At 37.7% G+C, this 27,685-nt stretch overlaps 1 protein-coding gene across 23 annotated transcripts in view; it reads right to left on the reverse strand.

Annotated features, from left to right (window-relative positions):
- Positions 1 to 27,685, reverse strand: part of DPH6 (diphthamine biosynthesis 6) — a 227,114-nt gene that overhangs the window by 192,966 nt on the left and 6,463 nt on the right. For 10 of the 23 annotated variants that reach the window (XM_089309391.1, XM_089309392.1, XM_089309396.1 and 7 more), the window contains exons 3-4: positions 25,114 to 25,307; positions 4,804 to 4,983 (exon numbers count right to left, since the gene is read on the reverse strand). The exons of 3 other annotated variants lie outside the window; for them this stretch is intronic. In XM_089309391.1, the coding sequence (XP_089165517.1) occupies positions 4,804 to 4,983; positions 25,114 to 25,307 (374 nt within the window). Of the gene's footprint in view, positions 1 to 4,797; positions 4,984 to 23,646; positions 24,328 to 25,113; positions 25,308 to 27,685 lie in introns of those variants that run through there. 10 more of the 23 variants (XM_002717996.6, XM_089309403.1, XM_089309400.1 and 7 more) reach the window with 3 other exon arrangements.

Consider the following 27,685-nt stretch of genomic DNA (forward strand, 5'->3'; position numbering starts at 1 on the left):
TAAATTGTGCGTTTTTAGGGGTTGGCATTGTGGTTCAGTGGGTCAAATCACCTTTTGGGATGCACACATTGCATTAGGTGGGGGAGGGGTGCTGGCTTGAGAGGGCTACTCCACTTCCAATCCAGTTCTCTGTTATTATGCCTGGCAAAGCAGTAGAAGATGGCCCAAGAGCTTGGGCCCCTGCCACATTCGTGGAAGACCTGGATAGAGTTCCTGGCTTCTGGCTTCTGGCTTCAGCCTGGCTCATTCCCAGTTATTGCAGACATTTGGAGAATAAACCAGCACATTGCAGATCTCTCTGACTCCCCTCCTCTCTCTGCCACTTTGCCTTTCAAGTAAATAAACAAATCTTTTTAAAAATTATGCATTTTTACACAGGTGATATTCCAAATCTTACATATCAACAAAGGCAGGCCTGATGTTCAAAAATGCTGATTCAGCACAACATTAATTGAGCACCTTTTATATGTAAGGTAAAGAATTGGGTGCTATGAATCCAAACCAAAGTAAAACAAAGTCCTTCCATAGAACAAAAGGTGTGTGTACATACACATATCCATACACAGCACTGTAATAAGTAGCTTTTAAACTTCGTTTCCTTGAAGGAGATAATCTCTAGGCCCCTATCTTTTCTATTATTAAAACTCTACTTTGACCACTTTACACATCAGTTTTCTTTGCAGCAGGTGGAGAAAGCATATACCATTCAATTAGAAAACATAAAGGGCTATAGACTATTACTAAGAATACAAGTAAAAGAAAAAGGATCCTAAATATTCCCAAATACACTAAGGAGAAAATGTTTAAAGTTTGTTTTATTTTGCTTCCCCCTGTTTTATTTATCATCAGTTTTCAACATATTGCCAAATACTGGTGTGTGCATAAATGTCCACTAAAATTAATAAAGATGGCCTAGTTAAGGAGTTTAGGAATGAGAACTGTAGGAGCCAAAAGTTGATATACATCTCATTTTGTCAGTCCACACTACGAAGGAATGTTGTGCCAACTTTTAGAGTCAAATAAATCACTAGAAGTTACAAGACTCGATTTGAAAAATCTAAAATGCACTAAGTGTATTCTATATTTTACATTAAATCTTCATATAAAGCACTATTGTTTTTAAAACAAAGTTACTGTTTGAGCATCTATAATGGCCTGGCAAATTTAAATAAATTACCTCTAATATATATCTCTCTAATATATAATATCTCTAATATCTCTCTAATATCTAATATATAATAAATATCTCTAATCTCACAAAAATCTCAAAGGATAAACTATTTTTACTCCCATTTTATAGATGAGAAAACAGGTTCAGTAGTTAAGAAATATGCTCGAGGCTGGCAAAGCAGGTTAAGCCTCTTCCTGGGAAGCCAACATCCCCTATGGGTACCTCTTGGAGAGCTGGCTGCTCCACTTCCTATTCAACTCCTAGCTGATGCACCTGGGAAAGCAGCAGAGGATGGCCCAAGTGCTTGGGCCCCTGTACTGACCTGTGAGACCCTGAAGAAGCTCTAGGCTCCTAGCTTTGTCCTGGCCCAACCCCAGCCTTTGCAGCCATTTGAGGGGTGAACCAGCAGATGGAATGCCTCTCCACCTCTGTCTCTCCTCCCTCCTCTGTAACTCTGCCTTTCAAATAAATAAAAAATAAATATTACAAAAACACAGAAGTATGCTTAACACTATTTGTAAATACATGGAGAAACTGGAACCTAGGCTCATGGTCTTTTTACTAAACCACTTTATGAAGCAAATAGATTTGATCTGTGAAAATTGTTCTCATCTAATCATATTTAAATATGATGCTTGTTTCTATTATCAATTTATAACTTTACCTTTCCTTGTATTTTATAATGAATAACATGACTATTAACCTATACACATAGGTAACCAAAAATGAAAGGAATCTACAATTTAAACAAATGCTAATGAATGATAAATACTTCAGTTATTGTGTATTCTCTTGGCTTAGATTTAAATACTGTCATGTATAAAGCCTAGGTTACTTAATGCAGGCACAAGTACAAGTTAAGTTCTAGGCAGCACACTCAGATTCAAATTCAAAACAGAATTAAGTACCATGGAACTAAGTTATTTCTTAAATACTCTTGTTGGAGTTCAACTTCAAAAAATATTCCACGAAGAGACAGTACAGTTTATAAGATTCCTTCTATCTCAAATTACTCTGAGGAATGCCTGATAAAACTTGAGATTTACCACTGGGTAACAAGAGGTAGCTAATAATTCTAAATGAAAACTCAGAATGGTCTTTTGTTCCCTTTGTTAAAAGTAAAGCCGCTAGTGAAAAACAAGAATGTCTACCTAGCAGAAAGGGATCTCTTGTTAGAGCAAAAATTAAATTAAAATATGCTGCTTTTAACCTAAATATTCCAAATCATCTACATCTATCTACTATTCACTAAAAAACTATAGAGGGCACTGTTGCATCAGCTTTGAAGCTTTACAAGAGAAACCTAGAAAAAAAACTGACTATAATGTATAATTTCTCTAAAGGATCAAATGCATGGAAATCTAAGCCTAACATAAAGGAAAAGAGCCAAAATGTATGTTTTTCTAAAATAGGCCGGACTTCAATGGTGGAAAAAACTTAACAAAAACAACTGTCAAAGTGAGAAGACTGCACAGCACACATTTTGCATTTCCCTTTGTAATGCTTTCCTGAGAAAGGTAACTAATCACAGCACCTCCTTATCCATTGGAAACAGCACCCCACTGCAGAACCCTCTTCACAATCAATAGGAAAATGAATGTGGTACCTCCTACAATCTCTCCATAATTCTATCAACAGAAAGAATGCAGTCTGTTTGCATACTTTTATCTAAAAGGCCACTTCCATTTGTCCTCTCTTTGGATGAAATGAGGGCTACTGATCAATTACTCTGAAATGACAGCAAACACTGAAAAAATAATGAGAATGGAAATCTTCATCTTTTTTAGATATAATTGTATTATATATAAAAACTCAAAGCAAAATAGGAAAAGCAAATTTTTCCTCATAGACACACATTTTGTGCTATTGTAAAATAGTAGCATGATCTAAAATAAGTGATATAAAACAATACTCACAAATCTAACAATTACACATGGATAACATTCAATTGAGCTTTCATATATTTTCTACTATTCACATTATTTCAGTTATAATTCTTTGAAATTCAATTCAATTAAGTATAATTCCCCCCAATTTTCAATGTTTGCACTGTATACAACAATACTAGTATATACAGTTTAAAGCTTCTTATTACACTACCACACAATTTTCCCGCCCACTTACTCACCAAAAATTTAAATTTTAACACTATAAATAATTCAAATAAGAAAAAAGGTAAGCTATTTTATGTTGGTATTTAAAAAATAATGTCCTGAATTGCTAAACCTCTGAAGAAACAAGAACATTAGCTGTAATAATTATAACATCATAATCCAAATCAACTAGAGATAATATATAAAACGAAAAAGGAAGATACTACATTAATATACATCTAATCATACCAGCACATAACATGGTAAATAAATCAACATTAACATAACCACCACAATAAAACCAAGGTCTTAATTGTAGAATCCCAAAATTCTCCAGCAAAAGGGGGTACACAACTCATTTTGTCACTCTCAAACTTTCACAGAGATTAGCACCTTCTCTGAAATCAAAGTGTAGAACTGTGAAAGTGTTACAAATTCTTCAATAATATGTTAACCTACTCATAAATCAAAAGAGAGGAAGGGGCTTTAGATGGTATGTAGAACTTCATTTTATTACAAAAGCCCCAGTTTAACAAGTTATTTTCAGCCAATAAAGTCAAAAGTAAAGCATTGTTACAGTGGTTAGTACAGATTCTAATGCTTTAACTTATTAACTTAACCAAAATGCAACTTCAGTATTGTTTCTTTAAATTATTAATTTATGAGTTTTGCTTAGTCTCCTCCTGAGGTATGGCAGCTCATAGGTATGTTGAACTCATGTAAATAAACAGAAAGCTTTTGCAATGTTCTAATAATACATTAAATGTGCTATAAGACAACCATTTTTAATGATTGTTGAATGCACAATCCTGTGAACCACATTTATACAAATGGACTAAATAATTTAAGGAATCTGTAAGATCCTCCAGGAAGTCAACATACAAATTTAGAAAGAATTAAAACAAGCCTATTGCTTTTCATTGATCTGCTTACAACAGAATCAAAGTGCTATTGTAACTATGAAGTCACATGCAATTTCAAAGAAATCTAAGAGAAAGCATTATGAACTGAGAAAAATTTATTTCCATATTGTTTTTCATCATCACAAAGATGACTGCAACAAAAATAAATCAGGTAGTATCTTTTTAATACTCAGGATATCTAACTAGATATTTAAGTTTACCATTGTTGAAACATAGCATATTAAAATCAATTTAGTTAAATCTAATTTATGCAAATCTTGATTGTGAGCAATAGCTGCTAAAAGGATGCAGCATTGTTGATTCATATACAAGCATTTTTAACTGCATTGGATAATAGCAGTGCTCCTAAAGGACTATAAAAAGCAAAGTGATTAACAGTCATTACTGTTAATTAGCGCTCACATTACATTCCTTAGGATGAAACTCCTTTAAGTTGTATGCATGGAAAGTTTATTTTTGAAGATTTGCCAAACCTTGCCTAGGTAAGCATTGGGATAAGCCGTCAACTACCAGTAAGTAGAATGAAAAACAGGGACAGATCAGAATCCAATTAGTATGTCTAAGTTTTTAAACAGGAAAAGGGTTGAGGGGAATGAGTAAAACTGGAAACTCATACTTCACATTCTGCAATCTCACTGATAAAAGGAGGAAATGTGTGTTTATCAAACTTGCTGTGAGTGCACAGTTCATTTGGAGTGCTGTAAACAATCGCCTGGCTGCCCACTTCCAAATGCATGTGAAAATCTTGGAGATTCAGAGCATCATACTCAGCCAGCAAGGTCACTCTAGTGATGCCCTGGAAATGGGAAATTAGGAAAACGTGGCAATCAGAGGTTTAGGACTGACCAGAAAAAGCCCTGAGGCTGGCTTACCATCTTTCACCACCAGTCAGGCTGTCTCTGCTTATTCAGTATTAACACAACAGGACCACGAGCAAATGAAAATAACTCCATGCACCTAACTGGGACATTGGCTTTCTTGTTTAGAAAATGATAGGCATTTGTCACAGAAAAAAAAAAAAACTCTCTCAAACACAGCTTTTAAGAACCAGCTCTGAAAGAAAAACAGGCTCCTCATGAACCTTCAGAAAGGACCTGGGGAATGGTCCACTTCCTGTTGATTATCAGGTTTCCTTTCTCCCTATGCCATTCCACGCATTTTTAAATAAAGGCCAAATTTTCAACAAAGAAGCTTCAAAAGCAATATATGCTTATTAGAAAAAAATTTAAAACACTCAAGTGTGCAAAATTTATGTGCTCTTACTACTACTTGCATTCAGACTTTAAAATGCATCCTTCAGATATTTTTCTAGGCATAAATACATTTTATAAAACTTTTATACCATACAGACCATTTGGCAACATATCCTTCTATTAATGCTATATACAGATGTATTTCTAAAACTTCACTTTTGATGTTATATGGCATTCCACAGTAGGGATATATCATAATTTAGACTGCCAATCACTTCTAAATCTTCAAGTATAGCTTTAGTTGTTTTCTTAGCTTAAATTCCCCTAAAGTTGAATTGTTTGGTAAAGATGGGTCAGTTCTGCCAATTATCCTACAGAAAGGCTGAACCAATTTATAAGGCTCTGGTAGCACATAGGGCACCTCCTTCTCCAAAACTAGAATCATTTTTTATTCCTACTAGAGTGACTTTTTAGTTAGTGAGGTGGAACATTTTTTGGCCATCTGAGTTTCTTTCTCTGAAAAATGCCTGTTCATATCCTCAGCCTGCATCTCTATATGAAGTTATGTTTTTAAACATCCAAAAACATACTGAGGGAGGAATGATAGAGAGGCCAAGAACACACAGGACTTGTGGATTTCTCCAGTGAGTCTGCTAGCAATAGATCACACCCTTTTTGTTTCATTTTGACAGGGTTGTCTATGATTCAATAACGCTTACACAGTGGTCCAATAAAATAAAATAAAATAAAATAAAAAGAACAGGGTGTGGAGAGCTTCTGGATAGTTGAATATGCAGAAGAATACAGAAAGGCAAACTGGAACTCATCCACATGCCAGGAGAGTGGTGTACCCCATCTTCATGGGGACAGCAGTGCTTGTGTTTCCAAGGCTTTCAGACTTGACCTTATGTATATATGCATCTGGTTGCTTATTTGTATCCTTTAAAGTAATACTTATAGTATTTAAAATATTTATAATGTAACAGTAAATGGGAATATTTTGTTTCTCTGAGTTCTGTGATCTGCTCTAGCGAATTAATCAACTTGAAGAGGAGGTGTGAGAACCCTAATTTGTAATCAGTAGGTCAGTATTGTTTACTTAGGGTAGGGAGAAACCTCCATACCTTTCGTGCTATAGAAGTCTTCTGTGTTGACTGCAATGAGAGAGCAGAGGAAAAATGTCTGATTCTGCCCTACACTTAGAACAATGCTTCTCAAACTATTTGTCACTTCTTAAAAAAAACTTTTCCAAACCCTTAATGATAGAATCTTTTGTAAAATACAATAAAAATGAATTACAGTAAATGAAATCTTTAAGATACAAAATACAAAGTCAAATTTATTATTAGTCAATTTATAACACTACTCTTTCAAATTACTATAAAAGTTTCTAAATGCTTATTTTTTTTTTTTTTTTTTTTTTTTTGACAGGCAGAGTGGACAGTGAGAGAGAGACAGAGAGAAAGGTCTTCCTTTGCCGTTGGTTCACCCTCCAATGGCCGCCGCGGCCGGCGCGCTGCGGCCGGCACACCGCGCTGATCCGATGGCAGGAGCCAGGAGCCAGGTGCTTTTCCTGGTCTCCCATGGGGTGCAGGGCCCAAGCACCTGGGCCATCCTCCACTGCACTCCCTGGCCACAGCAGAGAGCTGGCCTGGAAGAGGGCAACCGGGACAGAATCCGGCGCCCCAACCGGGACTAGAACCCGGTGTGCCAGCGCCGCTAGGCGGAGGATTAGCCTAGTGAGCCGCGGCGCCGGCCCTCTAAATGCTTATTTTTAAGTTCTATATACATTGTATCTTGAATCAGTAACAGACACCTCATGGTCTAGCACCAGACTAATACCTAGATCACACTTTTAGTAGCCATAAACCAAAATTATTCTGAGAGCTGTAAAATGAGAACACAGATCACTTTGATTACTGATTTAATAACCACTCCTCCTTCTAAAATCAGATTACATGTATAATTACAAAAAATGATATGTATCTGGTTTTTACAACAATATCAAGTAAAAACTGAAGTGAGTTGCATGACTTACAGTGTTCATACATTAAAAACTGTCCAATAGTTATTACAAGCCAAAAACTATTAAAAATACTAAGTCTTGAGAGGAATTTCACTGTTAGATTGCCATAAAATTAACTGTGTGATGTCACAATAATACTCAACAGTCTCTGTAAAGCAAATATACAACAACCAAAAAATTCTAAATACTTATTAATGACAAGGTATTATGGTGATTCATGAAGAACACCCAAAGTTGAAAAGCCTTCAAGAGGTTATAAACTAAGAAAAAAGAACCATATAAACTTATATTTGCAAATCACTATGTAAAACAAGGCAGAAAAATTTCCCACGAATGCAACTAAATGCAATAGAAATTCAAAAAAGCAAAGGAGCATTTAAGGCGATCAGTATCAATAGCTTTTGCACTGGTATCCTATCCTAAAACCTATTTACCTATTTATAGATGCCTGTTGTCCCATCTATAGTCCCCATCACTTCTCACCTAAAATTTCAAGATGCCACTTTATACTTTCTTTTCTTTGAAATCATAATGTCTTTTTCAGAGCCACAGAGTGCTTTGTCCAGGCTCAGATGCTCTCTGCATTTGACCCATCCCTCTTTGGATGCTACAAAAAGGCCCTCTGATCTCAGAGCACATAGAAGAACATGTATTAAAAACTCAGAAAACAACCCAATCCTGATGTAAGCAGTCAGTAATACTACCAGACTAAAAGGTTTTCTGAAATCAATGGTTAAAGAAGTAATCTTAAACTTTTAAAAAGAACAGACCACTGTGAAAATATGATATAAAATTGGACTTCTCCCCAGAAAAATTTACATACATGAAAAAATGTGCATAAAATATCAAGGAGTTCAAGAACACCTCTCCCTTCCAGATTATGAAATTCTGTCTTAGTGTATCACATTATTCTATATTAAAATCCACAAATCTCATTCCTAGTAGCTTTCTGTGGTCAAGGACAGACTATAAGACCACTCAAAATAGAAGAACTTGGAAGAGGTTAAGAAAGTTACAAAAATGGCTATAAGATCAAGAAGAAAAAAAATGGATATTTTTAATTTTGAAAATTTATTTTATTTATTTGAGAGATAGGTAGAGAGCTACAGAGACAGCTCTTATCCACTCAAATAACCATAAGAGCCAAGGCTAGGCCAGGGAGAAGCTAAGAGCCAAGAACTCCATCCAGGTCACTCATGTAGGTGACATGGACCCAACTCCCTGAACAATCACGTGCTGTCTACCAGAGGGCATTTTATCAGGAAATGGAATAAGGAGCAAATCCAGGTGTGGAACCCAGGCACTTGGATTTGGGATATAGGCATCCAGCCACCATCTTAACCACTAGGCCAAATGCCTATTTCCCCACCATCAAAATGTGTAAAAGAGTTAAATTATGAAAAGCTCAAAAGAGAAGACCACAGATTACTCATAAAATAATGTTGCTTCTCCCCCCAACACATTGCAAAATTACTACCTAAGAAAGAATCCACAGGGAACTACTCTTAAAATAGACCAAGAGCTGCTTCAATGGCTCCAGAATCAATTCTATAGTAGGAAGCAGAGAATCCCTCACAAGAAAAATAAATGCCTAATAAATAGCTTCTGATTTCCTGATTTGTGAACTTATTTTTATGGATATATAAGCACTAACTGTGTGCATGTACACAAAGTAATCACGTGGCCCAGCACTGTAGCTACTATAAATAAGTATGGTGAAATTCCGCTGGTGCTCTGAGGTAACTGCTTTTCCTTACAGGAGCATAAATAATAGCCCCATTTTACTGCCTTTGGACATTCAAAGAGCCATTTTATAAATGACTTCTTCATATACTCTTTGAGAAGTATAAAACCTCCAAACCTGGTTCATCAAACTTTCAAATGGAAGTTCTTGCTTGAGGCTTTTCACAAATGGGTTAATAAAAAAATGCACTGCTTAGATTTTAAAGATAAGTATGGAATTAACTCCTAAAAGAACACAGCAAAATAAATTTTAAAAGAGATAAAGCATCAATTAAATGAAAACCTTTGTCATTTGGGTTTATCCATTTATCTCTTTCTAAAATGGCTCCTGCCTCAGTTTACTCATATAAGGAAACTGGATAGAAATTATTAATCCCCCATGTCATGGCAGGCTAAATTATCTAACTGAAAAAGTCTAAAAAAGACTCACTAGGGTCAAAAATTATAGGAAATAAATGTAGGAGGATAAATTCAATCCAATCTATGATATAAATTTACTCCCATTAAAACCTCTTTCACAATTTGAACAATTATCATTCTTTTTCTTCTCTGCATTAACTTACTAATAAAGTCAAGAAGAATTACATTCATTTCAGTGTCTACTTGCAGCAACTCTGAATATTAATTCACTAGCGGAACTTTATATGTGATGGAAAAAATGACTTACTTTTACTGGGTTATACTGGAAGCTAGAGAATGAAGGAGAAGGAAAGACCTGAGACTGACGTGAGGTTGACAAGTAGAGGGGAAAAAAAAGATTAATTTTCATAGCATTTTTTCACTATAGAAACCTAAAGAAGTTCTCATATATGTTTCCATTTGTTGTCAAAAACAGCTAAATAAAAGGAAAGCTATGTCCACATTTTACAGATGGAATTACTGAATTCTAGAAGAGTAGCATTCTTCACAAGGCCTGATACAGTCCATGAATTCTACTGGAACAAAAAAGAATGAAATACAATATCCCTACCCCTCATTTTACTTAATAATCTTTAAACAAAGCCCATACAACCTTTTAAAGAAGCACTAGCTTTGTATATGAAGGTAGATTAAGTACTTTAAGGGAGCTACAATGTTTTCTGAAGGTTCAAGGAAAAAGGCTATTACATTTAATGGGGAAGAATCAATGGTAAGCAATGAAGATTTTTAATAAAGAAATGTGACTAGATCTACATGTGAGACTAACCTTATAAGAGTTTGCAGGACAAATTGTAGAGGGTGAGAGACTGGAGAGAAACCCTATATAGAATTTAAGGGATCAATTAATATACAGTTCTAACACCTTTTCCTAAGCCAAATTAAAGAGATGGCAAATACAAGATGCTGCAAAACTTCAGATATCAACCTTTCTAATACACAGCCATCACAATTCACTGTGATTATCAGTCTTGTGTAGCGAAAGCTGTATGTTACCCACAGAGCCATCAGTTTAGAAGGTGCCTTATATAGGCTCCTTGCCACTATTTAAATGCCATCATCAAGTCCTTTCAATCCCTCTCTTCAATGTCCTCCCTTCAGTTTTTCAATTGGTACTCCCTCAGTTCAAGTACTCATAACCTTTCAACTGGCCTAGTATCTTAGTTCTCAATTTGAACTAATCTATAGGGTTACGCTACTCTAATCCATTTATTGAATTAGCAGTATTTCAATTTGTTGACCTTGAAGTCACTTTCTAATCCTACAATTCTAAGTCATTTATTTTGTAATCTTTAAGAACAGTGGCTTTCAAATGTGTATGACCATAAGAATTTTTTTTTTATTTTTATTTTTTGACAGGCAGAGTGGACAGTGAGAGACAGAGACAGAGAGAAAGGTCTTCCTTTGCTGTTGGTTCACCCTCCAATGGCCGCTGAGGCCAGCGCGCTGCGGCCGGCACACCGCGCTGATCCGATGGCAGGAGCCAGGTACTTATCCTGGTCTCCCATGGGGTGCAGGGCCCAAGCACTTGGGCCATCCTCCACTGCACTCCCTGGCCACAGCAGAGAGCTGGCCTGGAAGAGAGGCAACCGGGACAGAATCCGGTGCCCCGCCTAAGAATTTTTAAACAGTAAGAAATACATATAATCTAACAACCTAGCATACATATAACATGTGTATGTACACTAACACACATATGCAATGGTACACTAAAAGTAATTACATTAAGTATAATGTATTTGATATTTTCTATTTTATTCTAGTACCTTTCACTAAAAAAATAGCTGTGGCCCATAAAATTGAATTTGCAAAATATTACCTTACAGGCTTCCCATTACCTAAACAATCCTTGACCTAAATTTAAGACAGTTTTGTTGGTTTCAATCAACTTTCACAAACTTACTTCCTACTATTCTTCACCGGGTTAAGTCACTGCCTGCGATGCCAGCTTCCCATATGAGTGCCACTTCGAATTCCAGCTGTATTACTTCCAGTCCAGTTCTCTACTTACGTGCCTGGGAAAGCAGCAAAGAAGGATCCAAGGACTTGGAGTCCTGACACTCAGGTGGGAGACCGGGATGGAGTTCCTGACTCTTGGCTTTGGTGTGGCTGAGCCCCTGCTATTGTGACCATTTGGGGAGTAAACCAGCAGATAGAAGATTTCTCTCTCTTTTTCTCTCTACTTCCCCCTCTCTCTGTGAGAGGAGAGGAGAGGAAAGGAGAGGAAAGGAGAGGAGAGGGGAGGGGGAGGGGAGGGGGGAGGGAGAGGGGAGGAGACGGAAAGGGAGGGGAGGAGAGGAGAGGAGATGGAAAGGGAGGGGAGGGGAGGAGAGGGAGGAGGGGAGAGGAGGAAAGGGAGGAGAGGAGAGGAGAGGAGAGGAGAGGAGAGGAGAGGAGAGGAGAGGAGAGGAGAGGAGAGGAGAGGAGAGGAGAGGAGAGGAGAGGAAGGGAGAGGAGAGGGGATGGGAGAGGAGGAAAGGGAGGAGGGGAGAGGAGGAAAGGGAGGAGGGGAGAGGAGGAAAGGGAGGAGAGGAGAGGAGGAGAGAGGAGAGAGGAGAGGGGATGGGAGAGGAGGAAAGGGAGGAGGGGAGAGGAGAGGAAAGGAGAGGAGAGGAGAGAGGAGAGGGAAGGGGAGGGGAGGAGAGGGAAAGGGAGGGGAGGGGAGGAGAGGGAGAGGGGAGAGGAAAGGGAGGAGGGGAGAGGAGAGGAGAGGAGAGGAGAGGAGAGGAGAGGGAAAGGGGGGGGAGAGGAGGAAAGGGAGGAGGGGAGAGGAGAGGAGAGGGAAAGGGAGGGGAGAGGAGGAAAGGGAGGAGGGGAGAGGAGAGGAGAGGGAAAGGGAGGGGAGGGGAGGAAAGGGAGGAGGGAGGGGAGGGGAGGAAAGGAGAGAGAAGGGGAGGAGAGAGGAGGGGAGGGGAGGAGAAGACCTGAAATCTAGCTGCCAAGTTGAACCACTCTTTATTTTCCTAATACATCTCATAATTTCCTGCTTCTACAACTTTGGTTAATGCTTTGATTTGAATAGGATATGGCTCCTGATCACATGCAGACAGGTCTCAAAGTCATGGACTGGTGGTATAAAGAAGATGGAAGTTTGATCTAATTATGGTCTCCAGGAAGTCCTTAAGTCACTGGGAAGATGCTCCAAGAAGGTAGTTCTCAGCAGATGATTGGTTACCTAATCCTGGAAAGGCTCAGCTGTTCTCTCTTTTTCTCTGCTAGCTGATTCACCATATGATTGTTCTTCCTCACACATTCTTCCTTTCACTGCCATCCACCAGCCTCACAAGACAGCCCAACCAATGGGGTCTACCTGATCGTAGGGGCTGTACACCTCCAAAATCATGTCCAAAATAAACTTCCTTCCTTCCTAAGTAGCTGTATTGGGTAGCTATAGTGACAAAAAGTTGACTACTACAGTCAAGCTATGCCCTTAATTTGCAACAATGTCTTAGCCATCCTTCCATGTATGTCTGTCAAAATTTAATCAGGCAGAGTGGATGTTTGGCTTGATGGTAAAGATATCAGTTGGGATGCCCACATGTGATGTTGAACTGCTTGGGTTTGAGTCTTGGCTCTGCTTTCAATTTCAGCCTCCAGCTAATGTAGCAGTAGGCCAATTTAAGTGGCTGGGTCCCTGGCCACCCACCTGAGAAATTCAAATTGAGTTCCCAGCTTTTTGAAAAGTCAACTAGCAGTTAAGAGCTCTCTCTTTAGCTCCTTTTTCTCCCTGCCCCCTTGTGTGTGGGGTGTGTGTGTGTGTGTGTGTGTGTACCACTAAAAATAAATAAGTGAATATTAAAAAGAAGATCCAAGCAACTTTCAAGGATTTCAACTATAACTTACCTTATAGCTTCTCCTAATTCACCAGTACAGGGGATATTTTTGTCCTCTGAATCCCCATCACCTTTTAACCGCACAATCTGAGGGTAACAATACCTTTTATTTGCTTTTCTGTATATGTGTTTTAATCCACTTAGGGTCCATGAGGGCAGAGACTATAGTCAATACTGGCATACTAAAATCACTGAATTAATGTTTGCTGAATTAAAGACATAAGAGTCTCTAAACAATAGTAATATAAAGTTAACAGAAAAGTCAAGATTAGGACAAGTTCCTATTAAATCATCTATTACAAGAAAGACCCCCATCTCTAAATATTTACTGACATATCATTGTTTGTATGACTAGTTGATGATTTACACACTACATATTCACTGATTGAAGATATTCTCAATTTAAAAGGGAAAGTAATCATAAAAAGGTCAGTTCAAGATCTATAATACTGCCGTATAACCACCAATAAAGTCCTGTGCTCCAAAAATACATAAGGATAGCAATAAAAGAAGGAAGCAATTTATGTTCACCAATATTGGTACTGCATTCTCAGTCATTTAATAGAGAATACAGAAAAGACAAGATAAACTCCTGGTCTAGAAATGAAGTAAGACTGCAGGAGTGAAACAAACATCCTATACAACACAACTCCAGAAACAGATAACAAAAGCTTTTGTTGAAAATAAATGGGAGAATATGGGCACCGGGTTCTAGTCCCGGTTGCTCCTCTTCTAGTCCAGCTCTCTGTTGTGGCCCGGGAAGGCAGTGGAGGATGGCCCAAGTGCTTGGGCTCCTGCACCTGCATGGGAGACCAGGAGGAAGCACCTGGCTCCTGGCTTCAGATTGGCACAGTGCTGGCTGTAGCAGCCATTTGGGGAGTGAACCAACGGAAAGAAGAACCTTCTCTCTGTTTCTCTCTCCCACTATCTATAACTCTACCTGTCAAATAAAAAAAAAAAAGAAGATACCACCAGCTAATATGCCCACATTCCTTATTTAAAAAAAAAAAAAAGAAATGGGAGAATATTCAAGAAAACAGAAAAGAAAATTCAAAAGAACACTGATATCAGAAGTTGAAAAGTATAAACAACGAAACTTTAAAGAAAAAGATATCCAATACACTAAAATATGTAGAGTAGATTATAAAATAGGAAGAAATCTATAGTTTCTAGAAAAATGGAATACAGGAAATAGAAATAAGTCAATTAGAGAAGTTATAGAAAGACTAGTTCAGGGGAAAAAAGCAGAAAGAATACATATGTACATGTGCCGTATAGACACAAAATCAGTGATACCAGGAGAGAAAGTTCAAGGATGAAGAGAAACTTTTGCCAAAATGAATGAATTCTTCATTTTCTACACTTTAGGGGGAATCTATAGATAAAGCTGCTGAACCTGTGGCAAGTTTATAAACAATGACAACTGACAAGGATGGCCCCAAATTTTATTTCCAGACATACGTTCTACCATGTGCTTCTTCATGCATGCTTGACTTTATCATGTGAAAGGGTCAGGCATGGCTTAGCCTCAACAAAGCTGCACATGGGAGTAAAAATGACATTGGTCTGTTACAATGACAACTCTTCCCATTTGGAGTCCAGAATCAATAGTAGGAAAGTATTTCTTGTGCCAAGGGACCAGGTTTAATGTCCAAAATCTTGGGAAATTACAGGGCTCAAGGCAAGCTGTGCAGTGCTAAAAAGCCAGGAGCAATCTGTACAGGGCTATGTGTCTATTTAATTAGCACCATGTCTGGGTCCTCCTGGTTTCTCCCACTCTATAAAGCCTTTGGGTTTGCTTCAGAACCATCAAGGATCTGGGTTCTTTTCCATCTCAAAATCTGAGGGGAAAAGAGATGCACAAAGTAATTTTCCATCATAAGCAGGTTGTCTAATATGGAGATACCAAAAATAATTTAAAAGTGTCAGCTCAGCATTTTTATAAAATATACAACAGATGCAAATTATTCTTGCTACAGCTGATGCCAAATCTGCCCAATCTGACAGAATACCACTACTGGAAAACTTTCACTATGATGCCATTCCATTTAAGATTCTAAATAGAAAAAAAAAAACAAAAACAAAATGAATTTATTAATGGTTTTACATAATATAACAATGTTGTAGATCTTCTGTATTGAATAAATTATTAGATAAAAATAATTTAATACATTTTGGACCAAACTAACTGGTTCACCAATCCTTTATTTTAAACACCTCCATATGCTGGGAATCCTGCTACTCACTAGAACTCAAAGCCACAAAGGACTTAGCATGGTCCTAAGGTCTCATAATCTACCAAGAGAGAGAATCACATAAATAATCCTAATAATGCATTGGAGGGCCACAATAGAGCTATAGATAACTTTCCATGTAACAGATAGGAAGAAGCATAGGCTTCATAAAAAGGTATGAAGAGAAAAGGAGTTTGTCAGGAGAACAAGAGAGAAGGGTACAGAAAATCACAGGGAAAGATTCCAACCTGAAAAAGCAACTTCCTCAAAACCTAATTAATTCATTATAACTTGACCCCAAAGTCTTGTGGGAATGGCAAGAATGAAGCAATAGCACTGCAAGGGCCTCTTTTTAAAGAAGTGTCTGTGTTAGGCTAACATGTACAGACTTCATCATAATAGTAGGTTATTTAAGCATTTATACAGATCAGCAGACAACGATGTGACAGAGGGCTGGATGGAGCATATGGCAATGTAGAAGACAAGCTGGTTAGTTCTTTTGCATAGCACAGGTGAACAATCACATTGTTGAGATCTCAGGTTGAAGGGTCAGATGTTGGAAATCATAGATTCTAGAGATCTAGTGTTAGTGATCAGGTCATAAGGTTGGGAAAAGACCTGAGAAAAAGTAGTCCAGTAGTGAGGCTCAGGATTTGACAGGTATTGGGATAAAGAATGATGTTTTTAACTAAGAGGAAAATACAGGAAATGGAACATATCTGTATTGAAAAGTGAGTAAGCTTTGAATTTGTTGAGTTCACCATGCCTATAGAATGTAAAGATGAAGAAATCACAAGCAACTGAATACTCAGGTCCTACACTATAAGCTCATTGCTATGGCCCATATAGCCCACAGTCTTTGAAAGCAGATATTTTGGAAGGGAAGGAAGATTGAGAGGATAAGGAAGAAAAGAAGCTCACAAGGATAAAGAAGAGGAGGAAAATAATGAAGGAACCATCTAGAATGGTACTCAAGTCTGTAAATAGTTGGGACATATTAATTTCAGGAAACATGATGCTGTTTGCTTCTCAGCCATAGTTCACCTTTCTACCAGCAACAGTCTGATGTTCCTTATTACTGGTAAATGTTGTCCCAGCAGTCATAACTCCATCTCTCACTTCAGTAGTGGCACATGATCTAAGCCTGACCAATCAAATGAAATTTCCATGCAACAATGACTGTCTCATGGGCGACAAGGGTCAGACCAATGAGTAACAATTAAACAATAGTATTTTCCTTTTAGTTATTTAAGAGGACTGGAGGGCTGGCGCCGCGGCTCACTAGGCTAATCCTCTGCCTTGCGGTGCCGGCACACCGGGTTCTAGTCCCGGTCGGGGCACCGGATTCTGTCCCGGTTGCCCCTCTTCCAGGCCAGCTCTCTGCTGTGGCCCGGGAGTGCAGTGGAGGATGGCCCAAGTACTTGGGCCCTGCACCCGCATGGGAGACCAGGAGAAGTACCTGGCTCCTGCCATTGGATCAGCGCGGTGCGCTGGCCGCAGCACGCTGGCCATTGGAGGGTGGACCAACGGCAAAGGAAGACCTTTCTCTCTGTTTCTCTCTCTCGCTGTCCACTCTGTCAAAAAAAAAAAAAAAAAAAAAAGAGGACTGGAGCTTTTCCTATTTGAACCAGGAAGAAGGCAACTTGGAGTCATCCTCTAACAGGAGAATCCTGAGAAAACAGTCAACATGAAGTAGATACAGAGAAGCAGAACACAAAATATGAAAAGTAGACTTTGATTATACAATTTTATCCTATATTTACTTTACTTGAAGCCAAACATACCTCTAGGTTACTGTCAATAAATTTGCTTTTATTTACTTTACTTTTTTTTAATTTATTTGACAGGTAGAGTTATAGACAGTTAGAGAGAGAGACAGAGAGAAAGGTCTTCCTTCCGTTGGTTCACCCCCCCAAATGGCTGCTACGGCCGGAGCTGCTCCGATCTGAAGCCAGGAGCCAGGTGCTTTCTCCTGGTCTCCCATGCGGGTGCAGGAGCCATCTGACACTGCCTTCCTGGGCCACAGCAGAGAGCTGGACAGGAAGAGGAGCAGATGGGACTAGAACCCGGCACCCATATGGGATGCCTGCACTACAGGTGAAGGATTAACCAAGTGTGCCATGGCATTGGCCCCTTATTTACAACAGTTTAAATGTGAATTCCTGTCTCTTGTAATCAAATGAATTCCAAATAATGTAAGAAAATTAATGAGGGGCCGGCACTGTGGCATAGTAGCTTAAACTTTCGCCTGCCGTGCTGGCATCCCATATGAGCACCAATTGGAGTCCCGTCTGCTCCACTTCTGATCCAGCTCCCTGCTAACATATTTGGGAAAGCAGCCAAAGATGGCCCAAGTGCTTGGGTCCCTGCACCCATCTGGGAAACCCAGAAGAATCTCCTGGCTCCTGGCTTCAGCCAGGCCAAGCTCTGGCCATTGCAGCCATTTGGAGAGTAAACCAGCAGATAGAAGACCTTTCTCTCCATCTCTCCTTCTCTCTGTAACTCTGCCTCTCAAATAAATAAAATGTTAAAAAAAAAAAAAAAACTTAAAAGAGGCGATTGACATTTCCTAAGATTTTAAATTAAAATGTACTTTTTAAAAAGCCTATCATTTATTTATTTATTTATTTGATTGGTCAGGCTTATTTTTTATTCATTTATTCTCTCATTTCTTTTTAACAGTAAATATTCCATTTGAAAAAAACAAGGCAATCATTCACTTATTGTTACATTCTACAATACAAATGTCTACTAACAAATTAAAAATCAACACCAAGATAAAAGACCCAATGAGAGAAAAGTACCAAAGACTAGAAAAGAAAGACTGAGATATTCATTCTAGGGAAGTGTATTAAACATATTCTATTAGATGAAATTAATACAGATTTCTAAATTATGAGATTCTATTAAAATAAAAATAAGGTATAAGCCCACAAAAACAAGGAGAGAAGGAAAGATCCATCAATGGAAAAAAAGATTTCAATTAATTTTGACTCAGAAGGCAGATGAATAAAGAATAATGACTAATAAATCAGCTAAGGAAGCCATAATCCACAGTTTGCAAAGAAGAGATTAAAACCAAGAATTCCAGGTTAACACATAGCGTATAACCATATCTCCTCTTTCCTGATTCTTACATTTGAATAGGTGTATATTAAAAGTAGACTTTGGTTATACAATTTTATCCTATATTTGTATATGTATATGTTTAAGAAATACATATTTATATATGTATATGTGTAAAAATATAAGTATATATTTGTATAATATGTATACAATATGTATAAGAAAAGCCTGTAACATAAAGGAGAAGAAAACGTAGGACAGAGACTCCCCACTGTCCCTCCTCCATGAGCGGAGGAGCAGCACCGGATCGGATGCTGTTTTTCAATTGCTGTAGGTTTTTTCTATAGCAACGCAAGAATAGGTAAAGAGAAGACCGAAATAACGAGCTCCCCAGCGAACTTTCCACCAGCCCGGAGACAGTAGTTGTCCCAGAAAGTGCTGTTGAGTCCCCTTTAATAGTCCTCTTCCACCCATCCGTGCTCCGCTGCCCGCGTGCTGAGCACGCCGCTTTCTTCCAATCAGAGGTTGGGTCAGCTCCTGCAACTCATTAGTCAAACTGATGAAGCAGCCGAAGCTGAAGCCGCTGTGTAGAACTTGTTTACTCCCTCTCAGCGCCATGTTGTGGGAGCCGGGCCCTGCTTCCCACACCCACAATAGAACATGCTAATATTTCAGGGAACAAAATAAAATGATTAAAATCTCTTCCTTATATTTTAAGAAAAATGTATGATGTCATCTCTGTAATAACAGAGACATGTTCTTACAAAAGATGAACAATTAATAAACACAAAAGTTCTTGACTACTGAAAATATAATTTCTAAAATTAAAAAAAAAAGATGACAAGGCAGTAGGGAGATTCGAAAGGGAAATCTCACAGTATATCCAACAAAAAGTGATGGCAAGTATCCAAGAAAAGACAAAAGACATGAAGATTCAATTGGGAAGGGATCAAGACCAATGAGAGTATCAGAAAAAACGCAGGGGTAGGAAATCTTTTCTGCCAAGGGTCTTCTGGATTATTATACCATAATTTGCAAGCCATACAAAATTATCAACTTAAAAATCAGCCTACTACAGATTTACTGAATTTTGAGTCCTGCCTGCAGTTGCCTTGGCAGGGCCAGCCCAAATGATTCAAAGGCCTTATATGGTCCCTGGGCCGGATGCTCACCACTCATGCAATTAAGGAACAGAGAAAATCAAAAGAAGTTAATCAAAAGAGTAATGGAAGAGGATTTCCCAGAGCCATCCTTATTCTACAATTCTATAGGCTCTGCCTTTTTTGTGTGTCAAATTTGATACCAAGTTTTCTTTCCTAAAAATGAAAAAAAAAAAAAAGCTGTAACAGTTATAGGTCTAATATCCACATATCTCTGACAGAAGGAGAAAATGCTGTCTTCTGTCAACCACCTTCATCTTAGGCTTTATTCTATTAAGACCAATAAAAGTTAACAAAACCACCCCTGATCCTCTCTGTATGGCCAGAACAATGCCATGTTATGACCTCCTTTCACCTGGATTGCCTGTCTATCCCTTAACCATCAATGGGATCAAGCACATGCCACTGCTCAGTAGTGAGTTGTGACAGGGATGCAGGAGAAGCAACCTTCATGTTCAGTACAGCACTATTTTGACATTTCAGTATACCAAGCATAAAGATACAATCATAAAAGTTAACAGAGAGGAAAAACAAGTCACCTAAAAAGGAACAAACAATGCATCAGCATCAGTAAAAAGTTAGAGGACCACGAAACTATGCTTTCAATGATTTGAGGAAAAATTACTTTCATCCTAAAATTTAAAATTCAACCAATGTGTCAATAAAATGTGAGGACAGAGGACGAACACATTGAAAATATAAGGATTTGAAATTAATGCTCTCTAAGGCAGTTTCTTAAAGACAGATTCCATTGAGATGGGAATAAACCAAGAACAAGGAAGACATCAGATCCAGAAATAGGTACTTCCAACTTAGTAGAGAAAGAAAACACTAATTCTTAAATATATTTTCTATAGAAATCGGGAGCTTACATGTAACTTTCAGTAATGATTATATTTAAGTGACTTAAAAGACAATACGCAGAGAATCTGAAAAATTACTATATTTTTAGGATTTAATACTGGTTATCAATATGCCAATTAAACCAGGAGATAACCAAGGTTACATTTCAACATTAAAGAAATTCTAAAGAATAAAGATTAGCTGCAAGAAAACCAGATAGTTTGCAAACGTAATATACCTATCCATAACTGTCATAGTCACCTGGTAATCTATAAGACACAAGGTTTATTACATCTATAGGCTTTCATAACATCTACAAAGTAGATAAGGAACTTACAACTCTGTAAATTCTTTCATTTTCCTACTTCAACAACTAGTAAATCCTATTCTTTCCAAAAAGAAACATCTTTTACTCAAAAATTTGCTCTAATATTTGGAGGAGAAAAGAGTTACAAACACAAAAGACTGACATATATGAAAGTCACAAAACTGCAATCTATTATAAAGGTTTTAAATGGAAGTAAACTTAAATGCTTTCAAAAGCCAGTAACATTCAAAGGATTAAAAATGCAGTTCTATCTTTTCTTAGAACAAGAAAACACTAACTTGAGAAATTATAGCTTTTCTATCTTCATTTTTTACCATAATTATTCAAGTGTTAATCAGAATATGTAAGGCCTCTATTGGAATCATTGTACCAGTACTTCATAAATGGACTTAACCATAAAGCTTTAATTATATAATCTTTTCAATAAAAGCAATATATTTCTGATATTTATGTCCTTAAAATATCCTATAGTAAAATTAATATTTCTATACAGAAAAGAGAAACTATTTGGTCCCAGACAACTTGATAACATCTCTTTCAACTATAGTTATAACTATCATGTATGAACTTCCAAAGCAGAAGTTGTCAAGATTTAACATTAGCATTAATTTATGTCATAACTGACGGTTACTATAAAGATAATGGCAAAGCATTCATTTCTCCAAAGACAGTATGGATCAAAAGGGAAATTTCTTCTTAATTACTACTAATCTACCCATTTTTAATTAAATTGATTACTAATTTAATATGTATCCCTTTTTTGGAAGGCTTTATTATCATAGAATTTCTCCAAAATTATCAAGTTCATGATTTTTAAGCAATGCAATTATTCCTAGTGGGAGTCTCATTGTTCTGTAACATTGATTTATATTAAAATCTTAATGTCTAGTTTCCATGTACTCTGAAAAAGAAAATTTGAAAATGCAAGATTTGCACTGAGTACTTCACATCTCAAGGTGAACACTGTCAAGAATGTAACTGTACCATTACAGAGACAATCATTAAAGGTGGAGCTTTTTTATGCATTTTTCTGTATTAGACAACCAAAATAGTTGTTTTTAACATTTATCTTCCCAGAGGAAAGAAACCAAATACCAGTGATTTTCTCAAAAAAGTAACTACTTCTTATACTATCCACAATAAAAACAGTAAATTATCGATTTACTCTAAGCATTTTCCATATCCAATAAGAAAATTGAAAATGCTCTGACCTACACATTAATAACTAATGTAATCACACATATTTGAAAAGAATTTAAATGCTTTATATATTTTTCAAACAAATTTTAATTCTTATGAAGCATTGTGATCAGATTCAAATTTACAGTACAGCAATGAAACAGCTATTTAACAGCAGGAATATTTCTTGACATAATTCATGACACAATTTCTGCAAAGGCTGAACTTCTTTGAAAAGAAAGAAAAGGAAATTCAATGTCCATAGCCTAAGAAGGGGATGTTAGAGCATCTGGGAAATATTGGCTAAAATTCCTTATTTTATCAGATATACCTTCAAAGAGTTGACTGTGGGGTTGGCGCTATGGCGTAGCAGGTAAAGCGCCATATAGGTGCTAGTTCGATCCCAGCTGCTCCACGTCTGATCCAGCTCTCTGCTATGGTCTGGGAAAGCTGTAGAAGATGGCTCAAGTCCTTGGACTCCTGCACTGGCTTGGGGGACCTGGAGGAGGCTCCAGGCTCCTGGCTTCAGATCAGCACAGCTCTGACGGTTGAGGACAACTGGGGAGTGAACCAGTGAATGGAAGAACTTTCTCTCTCTCTCCCTCTGCCTCTCCTTCTCTTTCTGTGTAACTCTGACTTTGAAATAAACAGGGGCCGGCACTGTGGTGCAGCAGGTTAAAGCCCTGGCCTGAAGCACCGGCATCCCATATGGGTGCCAGTTCTAGTCCTGGCTGCTTCACTTCCTACCCAGCTCTCTGCTATGGCCTGGGAAAGCAGTGGAAGATGGCCCAACTCCTTGGGCCCCTGCATCCACATGGGAGACCCAGAAGAAGCTCCTGGCTCCCAGCTTCAGATCGGCTCAGCTATGCGTGTTGCGGCTATCCAGGGAGTGAACCAGTGGATGGAAGAACTCTCTCTCTGTCTCTACCTCTTTCTGTAACTCTGTCTTTCACATAAATATAAAATAAATCTTTAAAAATAAATAAATACATCTTTTTTAAAAAAAGAGTTGATTGTAGCTCACTCAATGGCAATTCACATTTAAAAGAATACTGAACTATATGCAAGTATTTGATTATCAATGAAAATGAACAGGTTATTGCTCAATATAAAATCATCTCTATTAACATTTACTATGTATAGTACCTATTAAATATATGAGTCCCCAACAAGTACACAATGGCTGCCGAATTCTCACAAAGTATAAATTCATACCTCTTCCATCAGATGTAAGCAAGGCTCACTCTCTCAATGTCTTTAGATCTACTTACTTTGCACCTTATCAGGAAGATAAGCATTATCTTATCAGGAAGATTAAGCATTATAGACAGTTAAGAAGTTTTTTAAAAATTTTTATTTATTTACTTGAGAGGCAAAGTTAAAGACAGAGAGAGGGAGGAACAGAGAGAAAGGTCTTCCATCCGCTGGCTCACTTACCAAATGGTTGCATGGCTGCAGCTGGGCCATTCCGAAGCCAAGAGTCAGAAGCTTCTTCCGGGTCTCCCATGGGGATGCAGGGGCCCAAGTACTTAGGCCACCTAATACTGCTTTCCCAGGCACATTAGCAGGGAACAGGATCAGAAACAGATCAGCTGGTAGTCGAACTGGTGCTCTTATGGGATGCTGGCACTGAGGGCAGATGCTTAACCTAGTACCCCACAGTAGCAGCCCCATTAGTATTTTGTTTTTAAAATATATTTATTTATTTGAAAGTCACATTTATAGAAAGGAGGAGAGTGAGAGTGAGAGAGTGAGAGAGAGAGTGAGAGAGAGAGAGTGAGAGAGTGAGAGTGAGAGTGAGAGTGAGAGAGTGAGAGAGTGAGAGAGTGAGAGAGTCTTCCATCTGCTGGTTCACTTCCCAAATGGTCGCAACAGCCAGGGCTCTATCAGACCAAAGACAGGAGTCATCCAGGGCTCCCACATAGTACAGGGGCCTAAGCACTGGGTCTATATGCCGGGGCTTTTCCCAAGGATGTTAGCATGGAACTGGGTAGGAAGTGGAACAGATAGGACAGGAACAAGTGTTCATGTGAGATGCTGCCATCGCAGCTGGCAGATTTACTTGCTATACCACATCATGGGCTGCTCTAGAAGTACTTACTTAAAAAAAAAAAAAAAAAAAGATTGGGGTTGTTGGGGGAGAGGTATTTAATGTAGCATTTAGGATGCCCAAATTAGAATATTTGATCAATAGTCTGGAATTCAATCCAGGTCTCCTCTATGAGGGTGAGGGACTTAAGTACTTGAGCCATTACTTGGTACATCCCAGGGTGCACGGTAGCAGGAAGCTGAAATCAGTGGTGGAGCCTAACTTGAACCAAGGCATTCTAACATGAAATGCACACATCTCAAGTCATGTCTTAACTGCTATGCCAAAAGCCTGCTCCTTAAAGTCTTTTTTTTTAAGATATATATATATATATATATATATTTGGTTGAATAAGAGTTATAGAGAAGGAGAGATGGAGGCAAAGACAGAGAGAAGGATAGATCTTCCATTGCTGTTTCACCCTCCAAATGGCCAACAGCCAGGACTGGGCCAGGTTAAAGCCATGAGCCAGGAGCTTCATCTGGGTCTCCCATGTGGGTGTAGAGTCCCGAGGACTGTCTAAGGCACATCAGCAGAGAGTTCACTTGGAAGTGGAGGAGCCTGGACTTCACCAAACAGGATGTTGGTGCTACAGGCAGCAGCCTTAGCTGCTACATCATAGCATCAGCCTTGAAAATCTTATTTTTAAACACATTTAATACATTAAACATATTTAATATGTAATGGCAAACTAACAGTTTGGGTTTTGTTTCTTCTATCCAAAAGATTAAAAAAAAAAGAATTGTTAGGCTACTAATAATATTACTAATTCAGTAAATGTAAATTAAACATTAAAATTGGTTCATTATGCATACCTTAACAAGTTTCAAAAGCTCATAGAGATCTTCAACCTCATCACCTTCACATTTGGTATATACTAGTTCTGTGTCCAAGCTTCTTCCTCTGATGGTCCGGCGATAGAGGGGAAGAGCCATAGCTTCTGCATATAAGTCAATGGCATGATGACCCACAGTCTGATACATGTAGCTATCCAGTTCATCGGACTCCACTGCAATGATTAAAATGGTAAGAAGCAGTAAAATGTTGTGAAAGGAAAAAATGGATTTGAAAGCCCATCTAGGTTTTACTACTCAAAGAAGAGTCAACATAACTTAAGAGCTTACTATACTTTAGCTCTCTGCAATTATGCAAATAGTTGCATCAGTTCAAGTCAGCTCTAATATCTCTACAGCTAATTGCAATTACATATAAATCTTCAAAACTAATATGCAACAAACATTTAAAGAGAATAATGTATTCAACAAATTTTGACTTCAAATATAGATTTTATTGCATATTTTTCCAAATATTTTAAAGTTATTCAAAAAGTGATCTAGACTAGTATAAAAAATTATTAATGAAATAGCTACTTATTAATAAGTAGCAAAGCCTTGTAAGAAAAAATGTAGATGATCTCGGAATATTGTACATTTAGAACCTCAACAAAACTTAAAAACATACATAAATTCAATGCTGCTAGAGCAGTTATAAATGTGTACAGAGGGGCCGGCACTGTGGCTCAGCAAGTTAAGCCACTGACTGGTGTGCCAGCATCCCTTAAAGGCACCAGCTTGAGTCCTGGCTGCTCCACTTCTGATCTAGCTCGCTTGTTAATGCCTCTAGGAAAGCAGCAGAAGATGGCTCACATCCTTGGGCCCCTATACCTGCATGGGAGACCCAGATGAAGCTCCCAGCCCTAGCTATAATGGCTATTTGGGGAATGAACCAGCAGGTGGAAGACTGCTCTCTCTGACTCTTCCTCTCTCTCTGTAATTCTTTCAAATAAAATAAGTAAATCTTTTTAAAAAATGTCTAGAGAAACACACTAACTTAAGCTAATCAGTAACACAATCACTGGTTATCACAAGATTCCACAAATATGCATAAAATATTCAAAACACATGAATTAACTACAAAATATATAAGAATAACCACTTGATCTTGTAACTATCTTTTTTAAAAGAATCATGGATATATAAAAAGATCATATGCAAAGGTATTAATCAAAACATTATTTAACACAGATTAAAATTAAGAGCAGGCATGGGCCTAGCAGATACAGGATGGAAAAAGGATTTCATATCAACTAAGTTTTTAACTTGAAGATTAACAATGCTAAATAAGTATGTTTGCTGTATTTCTTACTAGTTCAATATACTTTCAGGTTCTCCAGTTACAGGACACAGTACGAACTATTAAACTTATCTATTCACAGAACAATTACATTTCCTGGAAGTAAAATACATTACAAAGAAGACATAATGCTATTGTAGAATAACATTTAATGACATAAAAAGTGGTCACAATATATTAAGGTAAAGAAAAGGTTACAAAAGAATTTGTTTGACATACACATGCAGATGAGATATATGTATACACTAATATATGTCAAGCAAGTCCAGGCTTTCCACTAAATCTGAAAATATCCCACCAAAAAATAATGAAAAATTATAGTGTAAGGTTCACTTCAACAATCAAAACCATCACCATACGCCATCCTATCTTGGCTTACAAGGTTTCTGAACCCACATATTAATTTGATACCCACATTATAAACCTGTTCATGCCAGACCCTGAGGATCTCTAAAGGAAATAGAGACATGGCAAAATAGAAACCTTCCTTCCTTTCTTTACCTCAAAGTTATACTAGATCTATAAATACATTGTTTTAAAGGATACTGATACATTGAACCAATCTGTTACTAGAAGTTTGAATTTCTCAGCAAGAAACATCCTATGTTAGTGTAATAATAATTAAAACAGTTTACTGGCTTCAAAACCTAGAAGATAATTTTCCTTTAATGCTCCATTTAGTCCTAACTATGATGTAATTTTTATTACTGGAAGCTACATAATAACAATGGTGTGAGAGCAAATAAAACCCAAAGGCTCCACTGTCGCCTGAAGCACCTCAATTAACAGGCCACGAAAGTTCCTACTGCAAATTTAAAGAGATGGTTTTGTGAATTTTATGACAGATTCACATTACCCTCATTGATGGGAATAAATTTCTTTCCAGGCTACCCACTGAAAATCCAATGCTGTGAATTCACTCTAACCAAGTTTGTTCTACATTCTAACTATCTCTAAGAGTCATTCCTCACTGAGGTCCTTACACCACATTTGGGGGGGGGCGGGGAGGTAGGAAAGAAGCTATTCCAGGAATCATTCAATAATTCCAACTTCCTGTTGACTTTAAATCTAATTAGTTAAATCCTCTCAATCTACTAACAGCCATCAACTCTTTCGTGCAACATCCACAGACTGCAGCTTTTTCCAGCTTTTTACTTCATATTATTATTTTCTAATTTGTTTCTCTTTTTATTCTGTCCATCAATGACCTAGAAAAAGGAAAATGGGGACAGGGGCACCACCACAAGGCTTCAA

Source organism: Oryctolagus cuniculus, chromosome 12 (assembly GCF_051225735.1).
Source record: "Oryctolagus cuniculus isolate XC-2025 breed Fujian yellow rabbit chromosome 12, ASM5122573v1, whole genome shotgun sequence".
NCBI classification, from domain to species: domain Eukaryota; kingdom Metazoa; phylum Chordata; class Mammalia; order Lagomorpha; family Leporidae; genus Oryctolagus; species Oryctolagus cuniculus.